Source organism: Diospyros lotus, unplaced genomic scaffold (genome assembly GCF_014633365.1).
Source record: "Diospyros lotus cultivar Yz01 unplaced genomic scaffold, ASM1463336v1 superscaf1, whole genome shotgun sequence".
In the NCBI taxonomy this organism is placed as follows: Eukaryota; Viridiplantae; Streptophyta; class Magnoliopsida; order Ericales; family Ebenaceae; genus Diospyros; species Diospyros lotus.
In genome coordinates this window covers 2095099-2114912 of record NW_026267104.1, presented here as the reverse complement: position 1 = coordinate 2114912, position 19814 = coordinate 2095099, and the positions used below count along the sequence as shown (strand labels likewise).

Here is a 19814-nt window from a genome sequence, read left to right as displayed (position 1 = left end):
CCTATTTTGTACATGTTGGTACTTAACTACCGACATTCTATGCCATACATTAGAGTTGCCATTATAAATATTCAATAAAATTTGGCCAGCCAAAAATTAAAAAAAAAATCAAATATGAATCCTTGCTACAATAACATGCCATGGATGTGCATGACCAAATAGTTACAAATCAGACAAGCTATTTTCCAGAAAACAAGGCAAGATACTTGCACCATATCAATTTATTTGTTAGGACTTGTCATCATGCACTCAGTCAGAAACTGGTAATTGATTTGGTAAATCCAGATAAGAAATTGCATGAAGCATAAAATGGCTGCTTATGGCAGAGAAAATGGCAATCTTTGTTTTGCCATCTTCCCATGAAAAAAGTGGGAGACTAATCCTAAAAGTTGCGTCAAATTCAAGAGACTCTGGTTTCAAAGAAAGATCAGCAAACCTTTTTGTGGTTAACTGATTATGATTGGTTAACCTTCAAATGGAATCAGTTAAATCAAATTCACGGGGCATGCAGTCCAATACAGTTTAAAAAAGGACAAGCAATGGGAAAAAGGAATACCAAAACACTCGCTTGAAGATAACAAACTTAGTCTATGAAAGGAACAAAACTGAAGGGAACAGAAATAATAAATAACCTCATCGGGCTGAGAAGCAACAGAGCATGCTGGACCCTTCATATTGGGAGTAGAAGCAGCTTCCACATTCTCTCCACGAACACTATCTGCTTGCCTGTCACTTGGTTTGTCCTGCCCGACAGGTTTTGGGGTTTCTAAGAAAGATTTCTGATCAACATTCATCTTAACACCATTGATTTCCGCAGCACCCTTTATCCTGATTTGAGAAAATGGTATGGCTACTAAAATCAGAATTTGAGGAAACACGGGTTTTAGCAACTGATAGTTTTATTTTTCTATTTTTAGTTATTCAAACCGATTGCTCTCACCTTTTAGAACTATCATCATTAGAGTTAATGCTTTTGTTGGAAAATAATACTCCACGAAGAACCTTGCCATCAATGACGGTTTCAATAGTGTAGCCGACTGGGAAGCATTTGGTAACCTTGGCATGAAATGTCCTCTTCCCTGGAAAAGGAAGGTACTCCCTCAGATTTGGTTGGCCTGCATTTGAAGCACTGCCTATTAGATATGCAGCTGATACCCTTGAAAGTCAACAGTTTGTCCATTTTGTCATAAAAAATTCTGAAACATTAGCTGATAGATAACTAGTGATGTCAGGCAAGAATATTAAGTTTTCCCCAAATGCTAGGAATTCTACTATTATTGCAGTGGGTATTGGCTCCTTGCAAAATTGGGGGCATAAATTACAAATTCCACACTTAGCTGATTCGTTTTTTTCTTTTCTTTTCTTTTCTCCTTCACCATTTTTGTTTTTCCCCAATAGGTTAGGCACAATATAACAACACTTGTACAAAGCAAATATATTAAAGCTCATGCAGTACATGAAAGAGCATACTATCAGAACTTGATTGATTACGAAAGATTGATCCAGAAAAACAATCCTTGTAGAATGAACAACGGGATAATTACAGAGACCTACCTAAATTTGACATAATTTTCACTTTCCATTAAACATACTGTCACCTTACAAAAAGCAGCTTGGACCATCTTTGACCTAACAAAAACCTACCTAAGGTCTAGATTCATCTTTAGGAAGAAAATTCTACAAAAATTATCAAAACACTTCTGAAGGGTAGAGGAAGTATGGGCAAAGTTGCAAGCTTGAGGGGTTTAGGTACCAAAAAGTCAACTGGAAGAGTTAATTTTAGAACCACTTTGTATTAAAAGAGTGCATAAACCAAAAATTGGCCTTAGAAGCTTGAGAAAATCTGTCAAATTAGAAAATGCAAGTCTCAAATGTTATTTTAGAGCTACTAGCAAGGTTTCATAGTGAAAAAGAAAGAGGATCTGGACTTAGGTAGGCTCAGATAGGTTAGAGATGGTTCAAATAAGTTTTTGTAAAATGACAGGAAATTTAATGGAAACTGAATATATGTCAAATGGCCCAAAACGTTAAGTAGGCCTTTATAATTATCCCCTGTACAATTGATAAAACCAACCTTGATAAGAGTATTTCCACAATCTCTAAATGGATGCCCTGCATGGTTACATGCATGACCAGAAGGATAAATAAAGTCAGAGCAGCCAGACCTACTGGAGACCTATTTTTAACCTAGCAAATTAATTTTCCAAACACCAGCTACATCAGGTGCTTACCTCACCAATTAAAACAAAGAGCAGAAAAAACAGGAACCAGAAAGGCAATTATAACTCTCAGAATATTTTCCTAAAACAAATTTCACAGTGCCCACCTGGATGCACTCGGGCACCTTTTAATTGATTATCTTTATGTTTCTCTTGCAAAATAAAATCTCCCTTTCCAAAATGGATAACAGTAACAACAATCATGAGTCTATGACGGAAGAAAAATTCTTACTTGATTCTGTACTTCCTACTGGAATGGGCTGGCCAAAATCATTTTTTGTCTCAGTTCTGACCAGTGCCTTGTCAGATACAGGAGAAGCAAGCATATTTTGTTCTTGGCATTTCAACTTTAGCTGCTTCCTCAAAGATAACTTCTCGAAACGCCGTTCATCTCGTTCATTTTCCCTTGTGAGTCCTAGCATTAAATTTCAGAACAGAAAATATCTTAGATTGTTCTTTCGTTCAAAAATACAGAAGTTTCAATAAAATGGATACTTAAAGCAATGAGAAATTTTTTAACTTCAAGAACTTAAACCTGTGTGTAAAAAATACATGTCATCCAGTGCTTCAAGGTCTTTATTACAACCACCAAAAAACACAAGAACACCGCCCCTTATGGGATGTAAACTGTCTCCAGACATGGAAAATCTGGCAGAAGGCCCTTCACCTGTAGCTATCACTTTGGTCCACACGCCAGTATCTACTCAAATTTTGATAGAATTTGACATGATGAGCATTAAATCATACCATATATACAATGGAAAATAGAAACAGATACTAACATATTTATACACTAGAGGAACCAAGCAGAAGAAAAGGAAGCAGCTAAAAACATAACACAGGAATGGAAATTTTGATTTTGACCACCAAGTTAGATGAACAAATTTCATGAATATAATGTTCTACAGGTATCCAAGGAACAGAAATTTGTCTTGTTTCTGTTGAAACAGCTGAAATATATATATTTCCTTGTAGGACATAAAACTTTCCTGCAAAATCAAAATGACTATTTCCAGTGAAATACTCCAAAACACAGCAAACCATCACAAAACATTTGAAACAATAGCTTTTTTACACTGTAAGAATTATGAAGTCATAGCAGAAGAGCCTAATCACTAAATATAGGCTTATGGTCATTGAGGTCCGTATCAAAAAAAATCCAGGCAGAAGGATGGCCAAGAATGAAGTTAAAAAGTCAAACAAATGAATTTAAAAAGGTGAAAAACAAGTTATATTCAAATAAAAGTGCATGGAGGAATGATTGAATTGTTGAAGGTGAGACTAATTTAATGTGGACCAAGCTGACTACTGTCATTCAAAACATGAAAAAAAGTATTCTGAAAGAATCGAAGCAAAGTGAAGCAAAAAGGTACCATGAAAAATCAAAATAAAAAAGTTCTTGCTAAAAACCTGTACATACATGTTCTAACGATGAAAACCTACAGATATACATTTTGGCAAAAAAGAAACCAAAAAAGGCAATCAGTGAAGTAAGCTTAAAAGCTTAGAAAAATTTCTGCCATTGACTTGATAACAGAAAAAGGAGAGAAACATAAGCTTGTTGAAGCAAGTTGGGGAACAAAAAGGAATTTGGGCAGAGTGAAGTGCATAAAAACAAAAACCAAAGGGCGTTGGTTAAATGAAGGGGCAATCAAAAGAGATGAAAGAGGTATTTTTTGAAATTATTTAATGAATATGGAGAAACAAATGGTACATTAGGACATCTTGGAAATTTTAAAGAATATTGAAATTATATGTCGAATGGACATATTTGTCTGAAAGAAGTGAAACCAGCTACAAAAAAGATAGAGTGATAAAGTAGCTAGACTAGATAATACCTCGATAAAACATAGAAATGTATGGGGGAAGACAACATTTTTGTGATTAACAAAAGAAAACCTCTTTTCTTAAGGAAGAAAGATAAATAGATAGTTGCATACACATGGAACAGATTACATACCAACGTCGAGCATATAAATGTCGTCATAAAGGTTTGACTCATCAGTGAAACCGCCAAAGACAAACAAGTTCTTGCCCAAAGCAATAGTTGAATGCCCAGCTCGAGGTGGCAAGAGTTGGCCTGAAGTGCTCAGCTTAGTCCAAACAAGAGTATCTATTAAAATAGAGACACTATTATGTAAGTCATTACCAAATTTAGTTACAATAACTGGACCTATGGGTAGTCTTTTCAACAAAAACGTTATATTATCCATTGTATCTTGGCAATGAATATGGCAAATTCAACAAGAACAAATACCTGCATCAAGTATATGAACATCAGAGAGATAATAATCATATGCATCTTCACCACCAATTACAATGATTTTGTTCTTCCAAGATGAGCATGTATGGTTATCCCGCTTCGTTGGCAGAGTTCCTGATGTAATAGCACGTTGCCATACAAAAGTCTCTACAAATGTGGAGGAAATAATCAATAACTTCTTTTTTCACTTTTTTCTCTAGGAGAAAGTACCAATAACCTGGGTCAAGTGTCCAGGAATCACGCAAATTTGCATCTTAAGCCTATGCTTTAGCTGCCAACAACTTTACTTAAACAAAATAAATTGAGAAGTAAAACCCACCAAGATGTGTTAAACAAATGTTGCATCCTACACTTATAACTACAAGTCAGCTTCCCAGAGATTCAGAATGAATGGCTATATGACTAGCAAATAAACTTACCAGTATTCAGAATGTAGAGATCACCATAATACTCTTCATCAACATCATTTGAAGATTTGCCACACCCACCAAATATGAAAAGACGTTTGCCAACAAGTGTTGCACTATGGCCTTCACGTGCCGCTGGTCCTTCACCCCTTACATTTGGTGACATCCACGTATTTGTAGCTATGCATTATTAAACTTGTTAAGGGTATATGGGTTGCAATGATGCAAAATTTAACATATCAGGGGGAAAAAAAAAAGTAATGCTGTGTGATGCAAAGAATTATCCAAAACTGAGATTTTACCTCATGGACACTATTTGTCAAACAGGCTATAAATATTGAGGTTGCCTTTTCAAAGGTACACAATGGCTTCCACTCCAAAAGAGGATAAAGAGAGAACAAGAACTGCTTGATGTGAAGAATTATAGAAAATTGAAAGACTAAAGGGGCTATTAATAGAGAGATTGCCTTTCCAAAGGTACATAATGGCTTCCACTCCCAAAGAGGATAAAAATAAAGCAAGAACTGCTTGATGATATTTTCATGAAAACACATTTATAATATAAACTCTCAAATTAATCATGCCTAAACCCCCATTACATGCTTTAAAAGACACCAAGACATTCAAACTGAGGAATCAGGAGTCAGAGAACTATGAGTTGATTGTTTCTTGCCATTGCTAAAGCAGTCCACTATTATCCAGATTGAAAATAATGCTTGGAGATCAAAGAAATATAAATAATACAAGATTTATAGGACTATTCCACTTCAAGCATGTGACGTAGCTATTCATAATTACCTTAAAATTATTTATTTGAACTCAATAACTAAACAACCAGAGAACGGAACAGAGAACAATAGGTGGCAACTCACAGGTGTCTAATATATGCAAATCCTTAAGAGGGTTCCTTCCATCTGTGCCCCCAAACACAAACAGATTATCCCCAACAGTGGAACAGCTATGGCTGTCCCTTGGCACCGGTGGTGTCCCTTTTATCACAGGCTCACTCCACGTCCGTGTGGCTACGCACAAGAATACATCAAACCAATAATAAAACTTTAGATGAATTTCAAACAACCACCCACATTAAAGTGAGTGTACACTGTGCATGCACATACAAAATATCCCAATAGAAATCCATGAACACTACAGACCATGAAGATAAAATAAGTTAACGGGAAAGACCCCTATAATAACCCAAAGAAGTATTTAGTTCAAAGTCATAACAACATTTCATCCCCCTACGTGAGAACCACTATTAAAAATTTAGCTCTCTAATCATTTATATATATATATAACTTTATCTTTTATAAAGCCCTTATACCTCATATGATGTCTAAGTGTTCTCACACAATATTTCTCAGTATCCCTCTATCTCTTTTGCTAAATACTTGTTCCATTCCAAAGTCATACATCAAACTAATTAAACCCTAGAGGTAGCAATACAGAAGAAGGCACTACGACTATCCAAAGCTTCATTAAAATCTGAAATCAATAATCTGAAGACTCAAAAACACCAAAAATAAGAAGGATTGTTTGAGACCCACCAGTGTCAAAGACGTGAACTTGGTTGGTCTGAGAGTTATCCTTGCCATAGCCACCGAAAACGTAGAGAAGCTTGCCGTCTCTAATGGCGTTACAGGTGTGTCCCCACCTCGTCCCAGGTCCACAAATCGGGCCCAGATCCTGATCTTCTTCCCCGACCCGGCTCTGAATCGACAACTTTTCCCATTTCATTTTTCCAGATGAAGCGAACCCAGAACCTGAGAATGAAAATTTTGCAAGAAGCAGAAACAGAGGGAAAGAGAAATGGGCTCGTCGTTTTGGCTTGTGGAGTTGCGAATGAGGGGATTTGATTTGGGTTCATGCAGAGCGCAGAGAAGCGGCCATTAACAAGTGTCACGCTTAGGGGTGTACACGTCTCGGTTCAGTTTAGTGGATGTGTCGTCATACAATATAATTGTATTTGAAAGAATTTTTATAGGATTTTGGTTGGTTTTCATTAAATTTAATTTAAAAATTAAATCATGAATTAAATTATAATTTCTTTCATTTTGAGCTAAATGAAATTATCTTTGATACATAAATCAAATTAAACTAAACCATTGGATTACCATTTGCTTTAGACTTAAATAATGGTTTTGAATATTGTTACATAAAAGTTTATAACTTTTGAATTAAAACTATACATGTAAATAATAATACAATAAATATATGTATATATAACATTAATATGAAAACCATTACAATTATACTGTACAAAGGCTAATTTGGATCGAACCAAAGTAAATTATGTAGTCCATTTGACTTAATAATGTAAATTAAAATTGTGCACGAAAATATTGCAACCCTAGTGGGCTCATTGCTAGATGGGCCTAAGAGATATTAAATTTTTTGAGGCCCATGTTTTGACAAATTGGATGGGTCTTGAACTGTGAAAAGGCATTAATGCCTTTAAATGACTCTGCAAAGGGTAAGTACAAGCATTTAAGATTTACTTTAATAGCAACTGAAAAGTAAAATGTGAGAGTGGCATAGCTCAGTAGACAACTGCAAATAGATTAAAGAATGTAACTGCCATAAGCCATAGCTTACTGGTAGGGTGGTCTTAATTAGATTTGGGTTTGTAATGCTAAAGAATCGAACCAAAATTTGAAGAGACACTGTTAAGATTGAAAATCATATCGAAAATAACATACAGAAATAAATACCAACAACAAAAGCAAGAAGCCCATCCAGCTGAAAAGTGGGCCCAACAAGTCCATGCAACTGAGAAGCGGCCTGTTTGGGACCAGAGACACCTCTCTCTCTCTCTCTCTCTCTCTCTCTCTCTCTCTCACACACACACACACACACACACTCACACACTCACACGGCGGGGGGGCAAGCTTCGCAATGGCAATGGCGATTACGGTTTTAACCAGATCGGCATTCCGTCGCCTTATCACGTCAACCCACAGACCACTCTCTCAATGCTCAAACCCAAAGCGCCGAGATTTCTCTACAAAACAATCAAATTCCCCAGAATTCACGCAGCAATCCCAGTACAGGAAGCTAATTTCCCTCGCAGATGTCTTCCAAAGGTACGGTTTCCCTGCATCTCAGCTCCACGATTTGCTTTCAAAGAATCGATTTTTAATCTTCTCCAGTTCCTCCGATATCGAAAACTCCCTGAAGATTCTCATGTCCTTGAAACGGTCTCAGGAATTTCTCGTTTCCGTGGTTAACAATTGTCCTTGGATTCTGGATTTTGAGTTCCTCAAGAATTGGGAATTAGGTATTTCGGAACTTGGGATTCCGAATGCTAGTTCTTTGGTGATTCGGAATGTTCTTGAGGTTTCCAGAAAGTTGGGTATGGGGCCGGGGGAGGTTTCTGGGTTTGTATCGCGTTTGAAGAGTTTAGGGTTTAGTGATGGAACTGTGGCTAGGGTTTTAGAGGAGTTTCCTATGGTACTTGTCATGAATGAGGATGGAATTCGGGACAGAATTGAATTCTTGGTGGGAACTGGAATTGATAAGAACCAAATTGATTGGGTTTTTAATGTGTTTCCTCGTATTCTGGCATGTGGAGTGCAAACTAAGCTGAAGCCCTTGTTTGATGAATTTGAAGATTTGGGTTTTAGCCTGGATGTGGTCAGGAGAGAAATTCTTAGGGACCCAGGTGTCCTAGGATTGGAACTAGGGGAGCTCTCCCGATGTGTGGGACTGCTGAGGACTTTGAAGTGTCGTGTGGTGATTAAAGAGAAAATTCATCGTGATGGGTCTTTTAGGGCTGGGATCGAGGTGAAAAGGAAGGTTGATTGCTTATGCAGATACGGTTTGATACGTGGGGATGCCTTTAAGATATTGCGGAGAGAGCCGCGAGCAATACTGTATGTGATAGAGGACATTGAGAAGAAACTCGAGTTCTTAATACACACGATGAAACTTGATGTTCTTTGGGTGGTTGATGTTCCAGAATATCTGGGTGTTAATTTTGAGAAGCAGATTGTTCCTCGATATGATGTGATTGAATACTTGAGATCTAAGGGTGGTCTTGGAGGTGAGGTGGGTTTGAAGGGTTTGATCAAACTCAGCAGGCAGAGATTTTACAGTCTATATGTCAAGCCATATCCAGAGTGTGAAAAGTTGTTTGGCGGGTTCGCAAGACAAGTGGAAGTTAAAAGACAACATCCAGTTGGAATGTGGAAACTTTTCAAGCCCCAAAAATACCCAGAATCCAAAGAAGATCTTAAGAACATCAAGTCTTTCATGGAAATGCTTGTTTAGTGAGGGGGGCCCAGTTTGTTAAACGTAAATCAAGTTGGTTTCCTTGAACCTGATCTCATTGAATGGAAATGTTCTACATGACAGTAGCTGGTGAACAACTTCAAACTTGCTTTGTTGCAAAAGGGAATTAACGATCCCATTTTAATGTCAGCTTTTTATAGCTGAGGTAGAATGTTGCAGGATTCTTTATTAGAGAAGACACGTCTCAGAAGAACTATCTTTGCCATCATTAGAATGTCTATCTGTTGCAAGGTCTCTAACTTCTGCAAGTTAGTCATCATGGTTGATTGGCTCTGTCCACCAATCTGATCATGGACATCAGAACACAAGGTAATTTTATGCTTTCTTTTTCCGCCAATTACTTAATTGTTACGCTTTAAACCTTACTGCAGAAAGGACCTAGTTTTTTTTTTTTTTTTTTTTTTTTTTTTGGGGGGGGGGGGGGGGGGGGGCACGCCTGATAGTTCTTACCTCATGCTTATAAATGTTTTGGATTATGTAATTCCTCTAAGACCTGTGTGATTTGGTGCCCATTATATCTGATGTAATTCCTCTGAGGACTGCTTTTGGGCTCAATTCAAGTCCAAACATGATTGGTATATATTTCTATTGATCAAAACATATCAGCTTGGTAGGCCAATATGGTAATGGTTCAGCTCAGACCCCTAAAAGGACAGCTTCTTGTCACTCAATTATCGCCAATATATGTACATATGTGATGCATTTCCGTTCTCTGATTCCTTGGGTTCTTATTGTTACTCCAAGGCTGCAGGGTTTGATTTTGGATGGTGATGTCTCAACTTGTTTTGTGTTTCTTTCTCTTGTTCAGTTTCCCCCAGTTTCTTGTATGTTTTAGAATTACTTTGCCGTAATGTGTTGCAGCACCAGGTGCAAGTTCTGATAGGAGCCATGCGGAGCTGTATACTAGAATCAATTTCTGTTGCATAATTTTCGAGTTCTTCACAAGCCAATGATGCCAAGTCCAAATTGGTCACTGCTTAGCAGTTTCAATGCTGAAAGATGGAGGATTAAAGAGTAAAGACCAATGTACGTTATGGTAACAATGGGCTTGGTTGAGGATTCTGGATGGTTATCCTGCATTTGGACATACTTCTTACGTGCAGTTGAAAATCGAGACAGGTGATAGATTGAAACTATTCACCTCCCTTTCATACTACTTACTGGAGGGTGCAGGCTTCTAGCATAGAGTTGGGTTAGAATGTTGAAATGATAATTACTAGAACGACTCTTGTATAACGTTATACAACTTCCAAGCCTTTTTATGTCTAAATGTGCCCCTGGGGCATAAAGCTCCCACTTTTTGAAGGGTTATTTTTGTATACAATCTCATTCTCATTTCACTAGTAGACTATTTCCATTATTTGAACCTGTAATCTTCCAGTCACAAAAGCAATCTCATACATCTTCGGGGTTTGGTGGCAATACCGGACACGGTATGTTGCAGATTAAGACGTGCATGTATATATTTGCCCAAGTATGAAAATGACGTGTTTTTCCCATTCATGTTTATGGATTTGATCTTTGCCCCCTCACACATCATTTTTGGCAAATAGTAACATAAAATACAACCCAAAAAAAAGATGCAGAAGCTTTCTAATATGCCCTATAGTCTATCCAATAGTCAATTAATGTCAAGAACTGAGGTCTAACAGAATGATTGCCCAGAACATAAACATTTTTCTAATATTGTAGACTTGGTCGAAAGAGCAAATACCGGCCAAGCATATAAACAATTTTCAGCATACATAAGCACGAGATAAATGGGATTTGTGTGAGTCACTAATCAGAGTAGAATTCTTACGTCCATGAACTGCTGGTAGAAATTTCACACCAGATCTGATGTTTTCTACCAGTTCACCATGCGACTCTAGGTTTCATTTCTCGGCCCTTGTAATTGTCTCCTCACTAAAGCAGCGTAGGTGCCATCCTTGCTGAGGAGCTCCTCATGAGTTCCACATTCAACTACCTGACCATCAGAAACAACTGCTACAACGTTTGCACTTTTGACAGTTGAGAGTCTGTGAGCTATGACTAGGACAGTCCTGCCCTTCATAAGAGAATCCATGGCATCCTACACAACCCAAGAGCATCACAAGTAAAATCAACCATATGTGCAAAGATAAATTCACATTTTTCTTCCAATAAAGCTTCTATAAGTTGGACCTGGACTAGGTATTCGCTTTCAGCATCCAAAGCACTTGTGGCTTCATCTAACAGAAGGATTTTTGGGTTCATCAGGAGAGCTCTTGCTATTGCGATTCTCTGCTTCTGACCTCCTGAAAGCCTTACCCCACGCTCTCCCACATGGGTTTGGTATTTGTCCGGGAATTTAGAAATGAATTCATGAGCATTAGCCATTTTCTGCAGGACTCGATGATGAGTAACATGATCGTAGTCATAAGTATTGGACAGAGAGAATGGTTGCTGCTAGTTACATTTGAAGATTTAAGTCTTACCGCTGCATTTTCTACATCATCACTACTGGCTTTGCCATCCAACCCGTAGGCAATGTTCTCCTCTATGGAACAGTTGAAAAGAACAGGCTCCTGGCTCACTATGCTAATCTGTGTTCTCAAAAGCAAAGTTGGTAAGATTGAACAATTTTTATGCATTACACAACAGGCACAGAATCCACAGTTGAACGCATAAAGATGTTCGTTGAACGTATCTTAGGACCATTTTACCTTTCTATGAAGATGTTCATGAGATATAGCTACTAAAGGGACCCCATTTAGCAATATCTTTCCCTTGATGGGATCATAGAACCTTTCAATGAGGTTAGCTATTGTGGTCTGCAGTACACAAATAAAAAAATGAGTACCGGAATATACATCCCACGCTTCTATCCATAAAAGACGACACATATTTTCACATAAATCGGCATCAATCTTTCTGCTTTTGGGATCAACAGGCGTTTTCAGAGCATGAGGCTTTGCAAGATTTAAAAAATATTTGACTTTTAGGTATGAAAGGAAGGAAAAAAAAAACAAACAAACAAACAAGTATCCCGGGAATATGTAAAAATTACCTTTCCACCACCACTTGGACCAACCAGGGCAACCTTTGATCCAGGCTCCAGTTTCAATGATATTCCCTGTATCCACATAATATGACATCCTTCTAATCAGAATCTATCGAATTAAAAGTCATACAATGTGTAAATTATATTTCATCTGCAACAAGTCAAGGAGAGCATCACTACTTTGAGCACCATATTGCTCGGACGGGAAGGATAGGCAAACCAGATATCATCTAATACCAGTTCTGCATCTTGATCACTGCAATAAAAGAATGTGTTATCACTTCCAGACACCAATGTACCAAACGATGTATTTATCAAGCCCTGTATTGTTTTTCAAGGTTTTTATGTTAATGAATTATGTTATCTACACTTAGAAGGAAAAGAGAGTCCAACTTGGGATGGCCTAGGACAGACTTCAGAAAAGGGGAATAATCCTTGGGATAAGACAGATTGGAAGGTGGAGCTGAGAGATCATTCTTATCCTTCATTATGGTTCAGTTACATCCAAAAGTATCTCCAAAGTGGGACTCTTCAAATCCAGGGTCCAATTCCCCAAAAAATGATCCCAATAGTAATGATACTTCACTCTCTATCTCAAAATAACTTTTTCAACAACATTAATTAACAAATTCTCTCAATTAAAAAATAGTGCGACATACCAGACCAGAGAATTCAAAGAACTAACCCCAAAGGACATTCATTTCCTGATTTAGGCATAGATGGGACACGATCCAGAAGCTGGAAAACCCGCCTACTAGCTCCAGCAGCTTTCATTGCTACCGTATATAGTCCAGATAATCCAGATACAGATGATCCAACTGACAGTAGAAGCAGTTGAGTTAATCAGCTAATAAACCAAAATTTGAAACTCTCATGGATGGAAACCTGTTCAGTGGCATCGCAGCTCAATTCAGATGAAGACAAAAATAAAATGAGGGGATCACCAGTAAGACTATAAAGAATGAATGATGTTAGAGATCCTGGAGTCATAGATCCTGTGATTGTCAGATTAGCTCCATAGATCACCACTGTGATAACTGACAGTGTTGATGCTGCATTTAGACCTCCAAAGAACAATCCAACTACTTTCTGCAGCAGAAAACAACATAAGAAACTGTTGCCATTGATGTGCTGTTCTTCCGAGAGAGAGAGAGAGAGAGATGCATTATGGAACTCACAGCCTGTTTAAGCCCGAGCTTTAGTGTCTCGTCAACTTTCTCAGAATAGCGGGAAATCTCATACCCCTCCTGAGCAAAAGATCTTATTGTGCGTATGCCACCAAAAGTTTCCTAAACAAAAAGTTGTGCATTTGACAGAAAAATCAGCAAGTGTAAGTAAAGATGAAAATTAAGTAATTTATCAGCTGTAGAGTAATATTTAAGTGCTTAAATACTTGTATGAAGATTAACACAAAGACGTGGTTTTACAACTACTCAAATCACAACAATCAAATATGGTCTAGTTGCACAACTGAGTCCCATCCGTGGTATGCAGTAACCATATTTTCTGATCCCTTTATGCATTCAATTTTTTAATTATGCCTCACCATTATTCAAGTCTGTGAACATTCTTCCGGATACGCTAAGCAACCATAGACATAACATATCCAATACATTATACTCTTTGAACCCTTCATGGATCATGTTTATAATTGCAAGATGAAACAACATAAAGTTGTTTAATTGTTAGATATAATATGGTTTTGTGGCCACTAATTGCAAGACTTAACAAAACATAACTTTATTGAATGAGATATTCAAATTGGTTTCATGGCTGGTAATGGCAATACTTAACAACATAAAGTTAATATATTGAGAGATTCAGCATATGGGAAACTAAAATTTCTAATGCCACCAACAAACCTCAGCAATTGAGGAAGCAACAGCAGCTGCAGCTTGTGTCTTGTGAGAAAGGTCACGAAGAAAACGCCCAAATTTGCGGACAGCAATGGAAATGGCCGGGACAACAACCAAAGCCAACACTGAAGATAAATAGTCAAAAACAAGATGAGAATGTTAAATCTGGATTGCATAATAAAAAAGTTCATAGTTTGGAAGAAGTTCATAGTTCATAAATGATAGAGAAATTACATGTCAACTTCCATGATGTAGAAAACATGAAACCAAGACCAATAAACATGGTAGAAACATTCTTTAAAGCCTCGGAGAGGTTGGTAGTCGCTGCATTTTTTATAATCTGCGTGTCTTCAGATAGCCTACTTAACAGTTCCCCTGTGCGGGTAACATCAAAAAATGCTATTTCCTGCAATCATCAGCCACTGTGAAAAACCTTCACATAGAAAGTGTTTCAATGCTATAAAGTTCCCAAGCATGTGGAAAGTGACAAGAAAATGATTCTCTAGCAACGAAATGGGATTCATTATGTCAGGATATTCCTTTTGTTTTTTTGTTTTTTTCTATACCTTTTCAAAGAGAAATTCCGCATATTTTCATATCTAGGATTTACATATGCAACATATATCACTGTCGAGTGAATTTCCTATTATTTAGGTATTGCAAATAAAAAAAAAAGAGTTAAAAATAAGAATTAGGTTGCACCATATATATGAAAAAGTATATAATAATGATGTATTTGGCGAATCAAATATCATGGTCTAAAAACAAAGCACTCGGATTAGTTGATAATGTTAGTATTAGGTAAGAGTTTTGTAAAAGATTCATGTGAAAAGTTTTATTAATTTTTATTATTAAACTTGCAAGTAAAACAACTAACTTGGTGGATGAGATGATTGAACAAGTTCTTTCTCAACCGAGCAACAACTCTTTCACTAGCAGAAGAAAATAACCATGCCCGAAGTGCTGTGGAAACTGAGCTGCAAAGAAAAAAAAATGGACAACTTCTTGGGATGAGAAAATAATCCTATATAAATGGTTTGAAATGAAAGAGCAATTGCTTAACAGAAATCCAACTTTTAATACTCAAAAGGTACAGTAGTCTAACACAAACAACGGATTGTTTAGTCTTCGAAGCTCTAGACTCCCAGGAAGAAGTCCTAAGCACCACATTTTTAAGCTTAAACGATTGGTTTTTAGTTGTTAAGATAGAAAGGGAAAGTAGCATATCACAAAAACTAAAGCCAATGAGTTTCGTGATGGTCATACCCAATTATGACAATCAAAAAAATGCCAATTATGGTGCTCTTGACCGCATCTAATGCTTCAGCCTTTTGCTCTGGTGTTTGGATATCCCTTGACACAATGTCAATAATTTTCCCACCAAATTTTGGCTGCAGCATGAACATTGGAAAGCAGAAAGCTATCAGGGCCCAATTAGGTTAAAACAGAAGGACTATTTTAGCATCATGATTAAAATAGGCAAGACAGACAAAAAAGGAAGGGAATACAAGGGGAATGGTGAGGTTAGATTACAAGAACTACATACAATCAGTAAACTTGAAGTGGATGCTATCAACAGAGCAATGGTAGCAATAATCAATTTGCCTGCATCAGGTTTTGCCTGGAAAGTAATGACCAATGAGACTCAATTTCAGACATTCGACTTTGAAATCATGCTTTGTTGGCAATAAAACTAGGTAGTTCCCACTTACAAGTGATAGCACTCTGCAAAAACCCACATTTGCAGCCTAAATTTCCAAGAAGAAGATTAGCACTTAGCACTTCAAACATGCAGTCAATACTAAACATGACAAAAGAATTGCAAAGTGCAATAGAAGGTTTTATACCGGTACTGCATCTCCATGCTCAAGGTCCGTTAGTTGACCAGCTTCTGAGGCATTATTGCTCCTTCGCCCCTACATGAAAAGACAAAAATTCAAAGAAAGAACACCTCGGAGAAGCAAGAGGCGCAAATCAAGACTGTCTGGGAGAGCCATAGAGATCATAGTGCTCCAAGAAACTCTCTCTAGAAGCTCATATTATAAGGGACCCACTCAAGAATGTCATCCAAACATATGTTCTGAAACATAAAGACAGACAGTTGGTGGGCACAAAGAAAATCCCCAAGGGTTTTTCATCTGAGAATCATCTGATATTCCCTCAACAAATAAAGCATAATCCACCAGAAAACAAAATAGTTGCAGAATTTTTTGTCCAGAAAGAGCCATAACTGGGTCACTGAGAAAGTAAGAACAAAGATTTACTTGTGTGTCCAGGAGAGGAGCTCTCTCACTTCCCAAGCCATTCGTCCGTGAGAATCCGCCCATTGCTGTCTCTGCCTCTTACGAAGAGAACAACCCAAATTACAGGCCGCCCTTCCGTCCTTAAATAGAGACAAACTCCAAGGATTTCAACTTCCAAGAGAACGTGAATGATTGGTTCTTCTATGAAGCTCAGGAGTAAAAATCCACCGAAAGTCTTGGTCTTCTTTATTTTCAAATGGAAATTGCTTAGAAGTCATTCTTTATTGTTTCTCAACTTAAAACATTTCGATAGTAAGAAATTCACCAGTACGATAATCTCGAAAGGTCTTCAGAAGATGGGTCCTCCTCATCAGCGCTTCTTCTACGAAAAAGTTGGATGAATTTGACATCCATCCATCAACCTAGCGGAGAGAGCAACGTGGACGGCTTTTGTCACTGCTTATGTATCTTTGTTGGGAGATTCTCCGCTATATGATATGATAATACTTCTTGGCATGCAGCTATGCGTAGGGATAGGCTATTTTCAAATTCAATTCAAACACTTTTGATAATAATTATTTATTTATTATTGTGTTGTATATTTAAATTAATGTGATATAAAATATAATATATTAATATATGATTATTATAAAAAATATCATAACCAATATCTAAATAATATTTCTAATATGGTGTATTTGATTGAAAAAATATGAAAAAAAAATATACATAATTCCCATCTCTCCTAATTACAATTTTCTATGGAAAATAGACTAAGACATTTTTCAATGTGTTACATCATAAAATTTTTCCATGGAAAACCTTAAGCAATCAAGCATGCAACATGCATGGAAATTTTTTTATTGATGTGACATTTTTTATGAAAATAATTTCAATCAAACAGTTTCAAATTTAAAAATATTTTCCTTTTTCATATTTTTCCAATCAAACAACAATTTTTTTTTATGAAAAATAATCATTTTTCACCTAAAATTCAGCTTTTGATGTGTTTGATTGGCCAAATTTCTCATAGAAAAAATTTTCTCACTTATGATCACGTGATGTTATTTTTTCACTTTTGCTGTAATTGGTTTTCTTATTGAGGGTAGATACAATTTTTCATGAAAATGAAAAAACCCACCCACCATATAGTTGACCTTCCCCTTCCACCATCGCCCACTATCATTCATCAACGAAGAAAAGAAAAGAAGGATCGACCAGATCCAACGATTGCAACAGCCATCGACGACTTGTAAAACATAGGTAATAGTGAAGGCGTGGGCGGTAACTGGAGACGTAGGCAACGACTATCGATTAAGGTGTAGGCAACGACGGAGGTGTGGGCAGTGACTAGAGAAACGAACGAACATGTTGTAGGAGAAAGACAAAAGGTCGCAATGCAAGTGTGGCGATTCCGCGCGCAATAGACGACAATGACGAACGATGCCTCGACCAACAGCGACGATGACAACGACAACTGGTGACGACGATAGTGGCTAAACGGTGACGACAGTTGTGGCTGGGTGATGACGGTGGCTGTGCCTGAACTTGTTGGGCAACTAGAGACCCACTGACCCACTGCTTGATTATTTTATATTTGTATATTTGATTTATTTTTTGAATATATGTATTTTTTATTATTTTATGTAGTTAATTATTGATTTGTGTATTTGATTATTAATTATCTACGTATATGTATATGATTATTTTCATGAAAAATAATAGCAATCAAACATCAAAAGATAGAAAAGTATAATAATTTTTAAGTAAAAAATTAAGCCAATCAAACATTTTTAATTAACATTTTTCATCAAATTTAATTCTAAACAATTTAATTACCTATTTTTTTTTTATTTTCATATAAATTCTATATTTGTAATCAAACACACCCTTAGTGTTATGTGTAACTTACAGTTTATATATTAAAAATACATTTGGATTTCTTGAACAAATAAAAAATATTGACTTATTAAAAAAATCAAATAAAATACCACCAAGTTTAAAAGCCCTTGCCTTCCTTCGTGAAGGAGATGAACCAGAAGAGAGAAAGACAGAGACCTCTCTGTTAAGTGCATTATCATTTTGAATTTATTCAAGTTTATTTTTTGGGTAATTTTTGAAATTGGTACACAAAATGAGTTGTTAAAAAATTGATAGAATTTATTGCACCAATTTAGTCTTCTAAAAATTAAAACTGTGTTATTTTTGCATTCTTAATTTTCAGTTTTGAATTTTAAATTTATTTTTAATTTTCTATTTGATAACTTATTTTAAAAAAAAACTGAAAACATGTTTTTTTGTTATTTTAAAAAATTATTTTTTTAAAATAAAAAATTAAAAAATACATTTACTTTAAAATTTTGAGAAAAATTATTTTATGATATTTTATTCAATACATTTAATTATTAAATGATACAATTTATTATTTTTAATAAAATTTTATTATTAAAATAAAATAATAAATCTAATTAATAAAAATTATTTTTTTTATTATTTGTCTTAAAATAATAAAATAAACATATTTTTATTATTTAAAAAAAAATAACCTGAAAACAACACAAAAAAAAAAGGCAACCTAAGTTTTCGGTATACATTGCTAAACACCAATTTTTAATTCTCTTTATAATTAATTTTCTATAAAATAATTAAAATATTTCTCTTAAAATATATTCTGGAACCTTTGACAAGTATATTTAGTTGAATTTCATTATTTGTTTGATGTTTGTAATTCAATCCTTGGAATCAACAGCCATATGCGTCACTTCAAGAGGACACCAATAAGGTAAATTAAGAAATAAATAAATCAATCAATACATACACACTAATAAAAAATTAAGGATAAGCAAGAAAAAAATAAATCACAGTATCAATACCAATAAACAATTAAAAATACATTAATTATTAAAAATAATAAAAAATTAACAAAGAAAGATATGAATAAACACTTTAAAAATCTAGTATCTACATCTTTTTTGAACAAATTTCTAACGTCCGCATACAAAACTTAAATTGCGTTTTCTTTATTTTTTAATTTTTAGTTTTAAATTTAAATTTATTTTTAATTTTCTGTTTTGATAGTCTATTTTTAAAAAATTGACAAACGCGTTCTCTTTATCATTTTGAAAAATCATTTCTTAAAATAAAAAGTTAGAAACCGCGTTCTCTTTGAAATTTTAAAAATAATTTTTTAATAATATTTTATTTAATAAATTTAATTATTCAATAAATTAAAAATATTTAATGTTAATATATTGTTAAAAATATATATATTTTAAAGTTAATGAATTTTATAATATTTTTTTCCATTACAATAATAAAATATAAATAAATAAATATATTTTGAGTTTAGAATAATAATATAAATATAAATAAATGTGTTTTCATTATTTATTAAAAATATTAAAATTTTGATTATTCAGTAAATTAAAAATATTATTATTTATTATGATAATAATAAATATAAATAAATGTGTTTTCATTCAAAATAACTTTTTATTATTTTGAATTTTTTTTA

At 35.3% G+C, this 19814-nt stretch overlaps 3 protein-coding genes across 13 annotated transcripts in view; 1 reads left to right on the top strand and 2 right to left on the bottom strand.

Moving 5' to 3' along the window:
• The window catches only part of LOC127793036 (protein GLUTELIN PRECURSOR ACCUMULATION 3-like), a 77457-nt gene extending 70674 nt beyond the window's left edge, over positions 1 to 6783 (bottom strand). For 4 of the 9 annotated variants that reach the window (XM_052323799.1, XM_052323798.1, XM_052323795.1 and 1 more), the window contains exons 1-9: positions 6437 to 6783; positions 5762 to 5911; positions 4902 to 5069; positions 4477 to 4629; positions 4180 to 4332; positions 2755 to 2919; positions 2452 to 2634; positions 941 to 1115; positions 633 to 828 (exon numbers count right to left, since the gene is read on the bottom strand). In XM_052323799.1, coding sequence (XP_052179759.1) covers positions 633 to 828; positions 941 to 1115; positions 2452 to 2634; positions 2755 to 2919; positions 4180 to 4332; positions 4477 to 4629; positions 4902 to 5069; positions 5762 to 5911; positions 6437 to 6626 — 1533 coding nt within the window. In that variant the 5' untranslated portion in view covers positions 6627 to 6783. The remainder of the gene's footprint in view (positions 1 to 632; positions 829 to 940; positions 1116 to 2451; positions 2635 to 2754; positions 2920 to 4179; positions 4333 to 4476; positions 4630 to 4901; positions 5070 to 5761; positions 5912 to 6436) is intronic. The other 5 variants (XM_052323794.1, XM_052323793.1, XM_052323792.1 and 2 more) reach the window with 3 other exon arrangements.
• Positions 6784 to 7788: 1005 nt separating this feature from the next.
• LOC127792991 (transcription termination factor MTERF15, mitochondrial) lies at positions 7789 to 10545 on the top strand. Its single transcript, XM_052323715.1, has 2 exons — positions 7789 to 9488; positions 10041 to 10545. Exon 1 carries the CDS (start codon positions 7791 to 7793, stop codon positions 9156 to 9158), a length of 1368 nt encoding a protein of 455 aa, XP_052179675.1. The 5' UTR covers positions 7789 to 7790; the 3' UTR covers positions 9159 to 9488; positions 10041 to 10545.
• Positions 9598 to 16784, bottom strand: LOC127792990 (ABC transporter B family member 25-like). 3 transcript variants are annotated; one of them, XM_052323711.1, is made up of 18 exons: positions 16626 to 16784; positions 16322 to 16544; positions 15905 to 15973; positions 15770 to 15805; positions 15604 to 15678; positions 15324 to 15448; positions 14935 to 15034; positions 14292 to 14463; positions 14064 to 14182; positions 13380 to 13490; positions 13146 to 13290; positions 12887 to 13019; positions 12382 to 12457; positions 12208 to 12273; positions 11864 to 11971; positions 11636 to 11743; positions 11343 to 11540; positions 9598 to 11250 (listed from the first exon to the last, which is right to left on the bottom strand). In XM_052323711.1, exons 2-18 carry the CDS (start codon positions 16382 to 16384, stop codon positions 11047 to 11049), a joined length of 1908 nt encoding a protein of 635 aa, XP_052179671.1. In that variant the 5' UTR covers positions 16385 to 16544; positions 16626 to 16784; the 3' UTR covers positions 9598 to 11046. The 3 variants fall into 3 exon arrangements, with proteins under 3 accessions (XP_052179671.1, XP_052179672.1, XP_052179674.1); XM_052323712.1 differs by having other exon boundaries at positions 16322 to 16541; positions 16626 to 16771; XM_052323714.1 differs by lacking the exon at positions 15604 to 15678 and having other exon boundaries at positions 16322 to 16770.
• Between the last annotated feature and the right edge of the window lie 3030 nt (positions 16785 to 19814).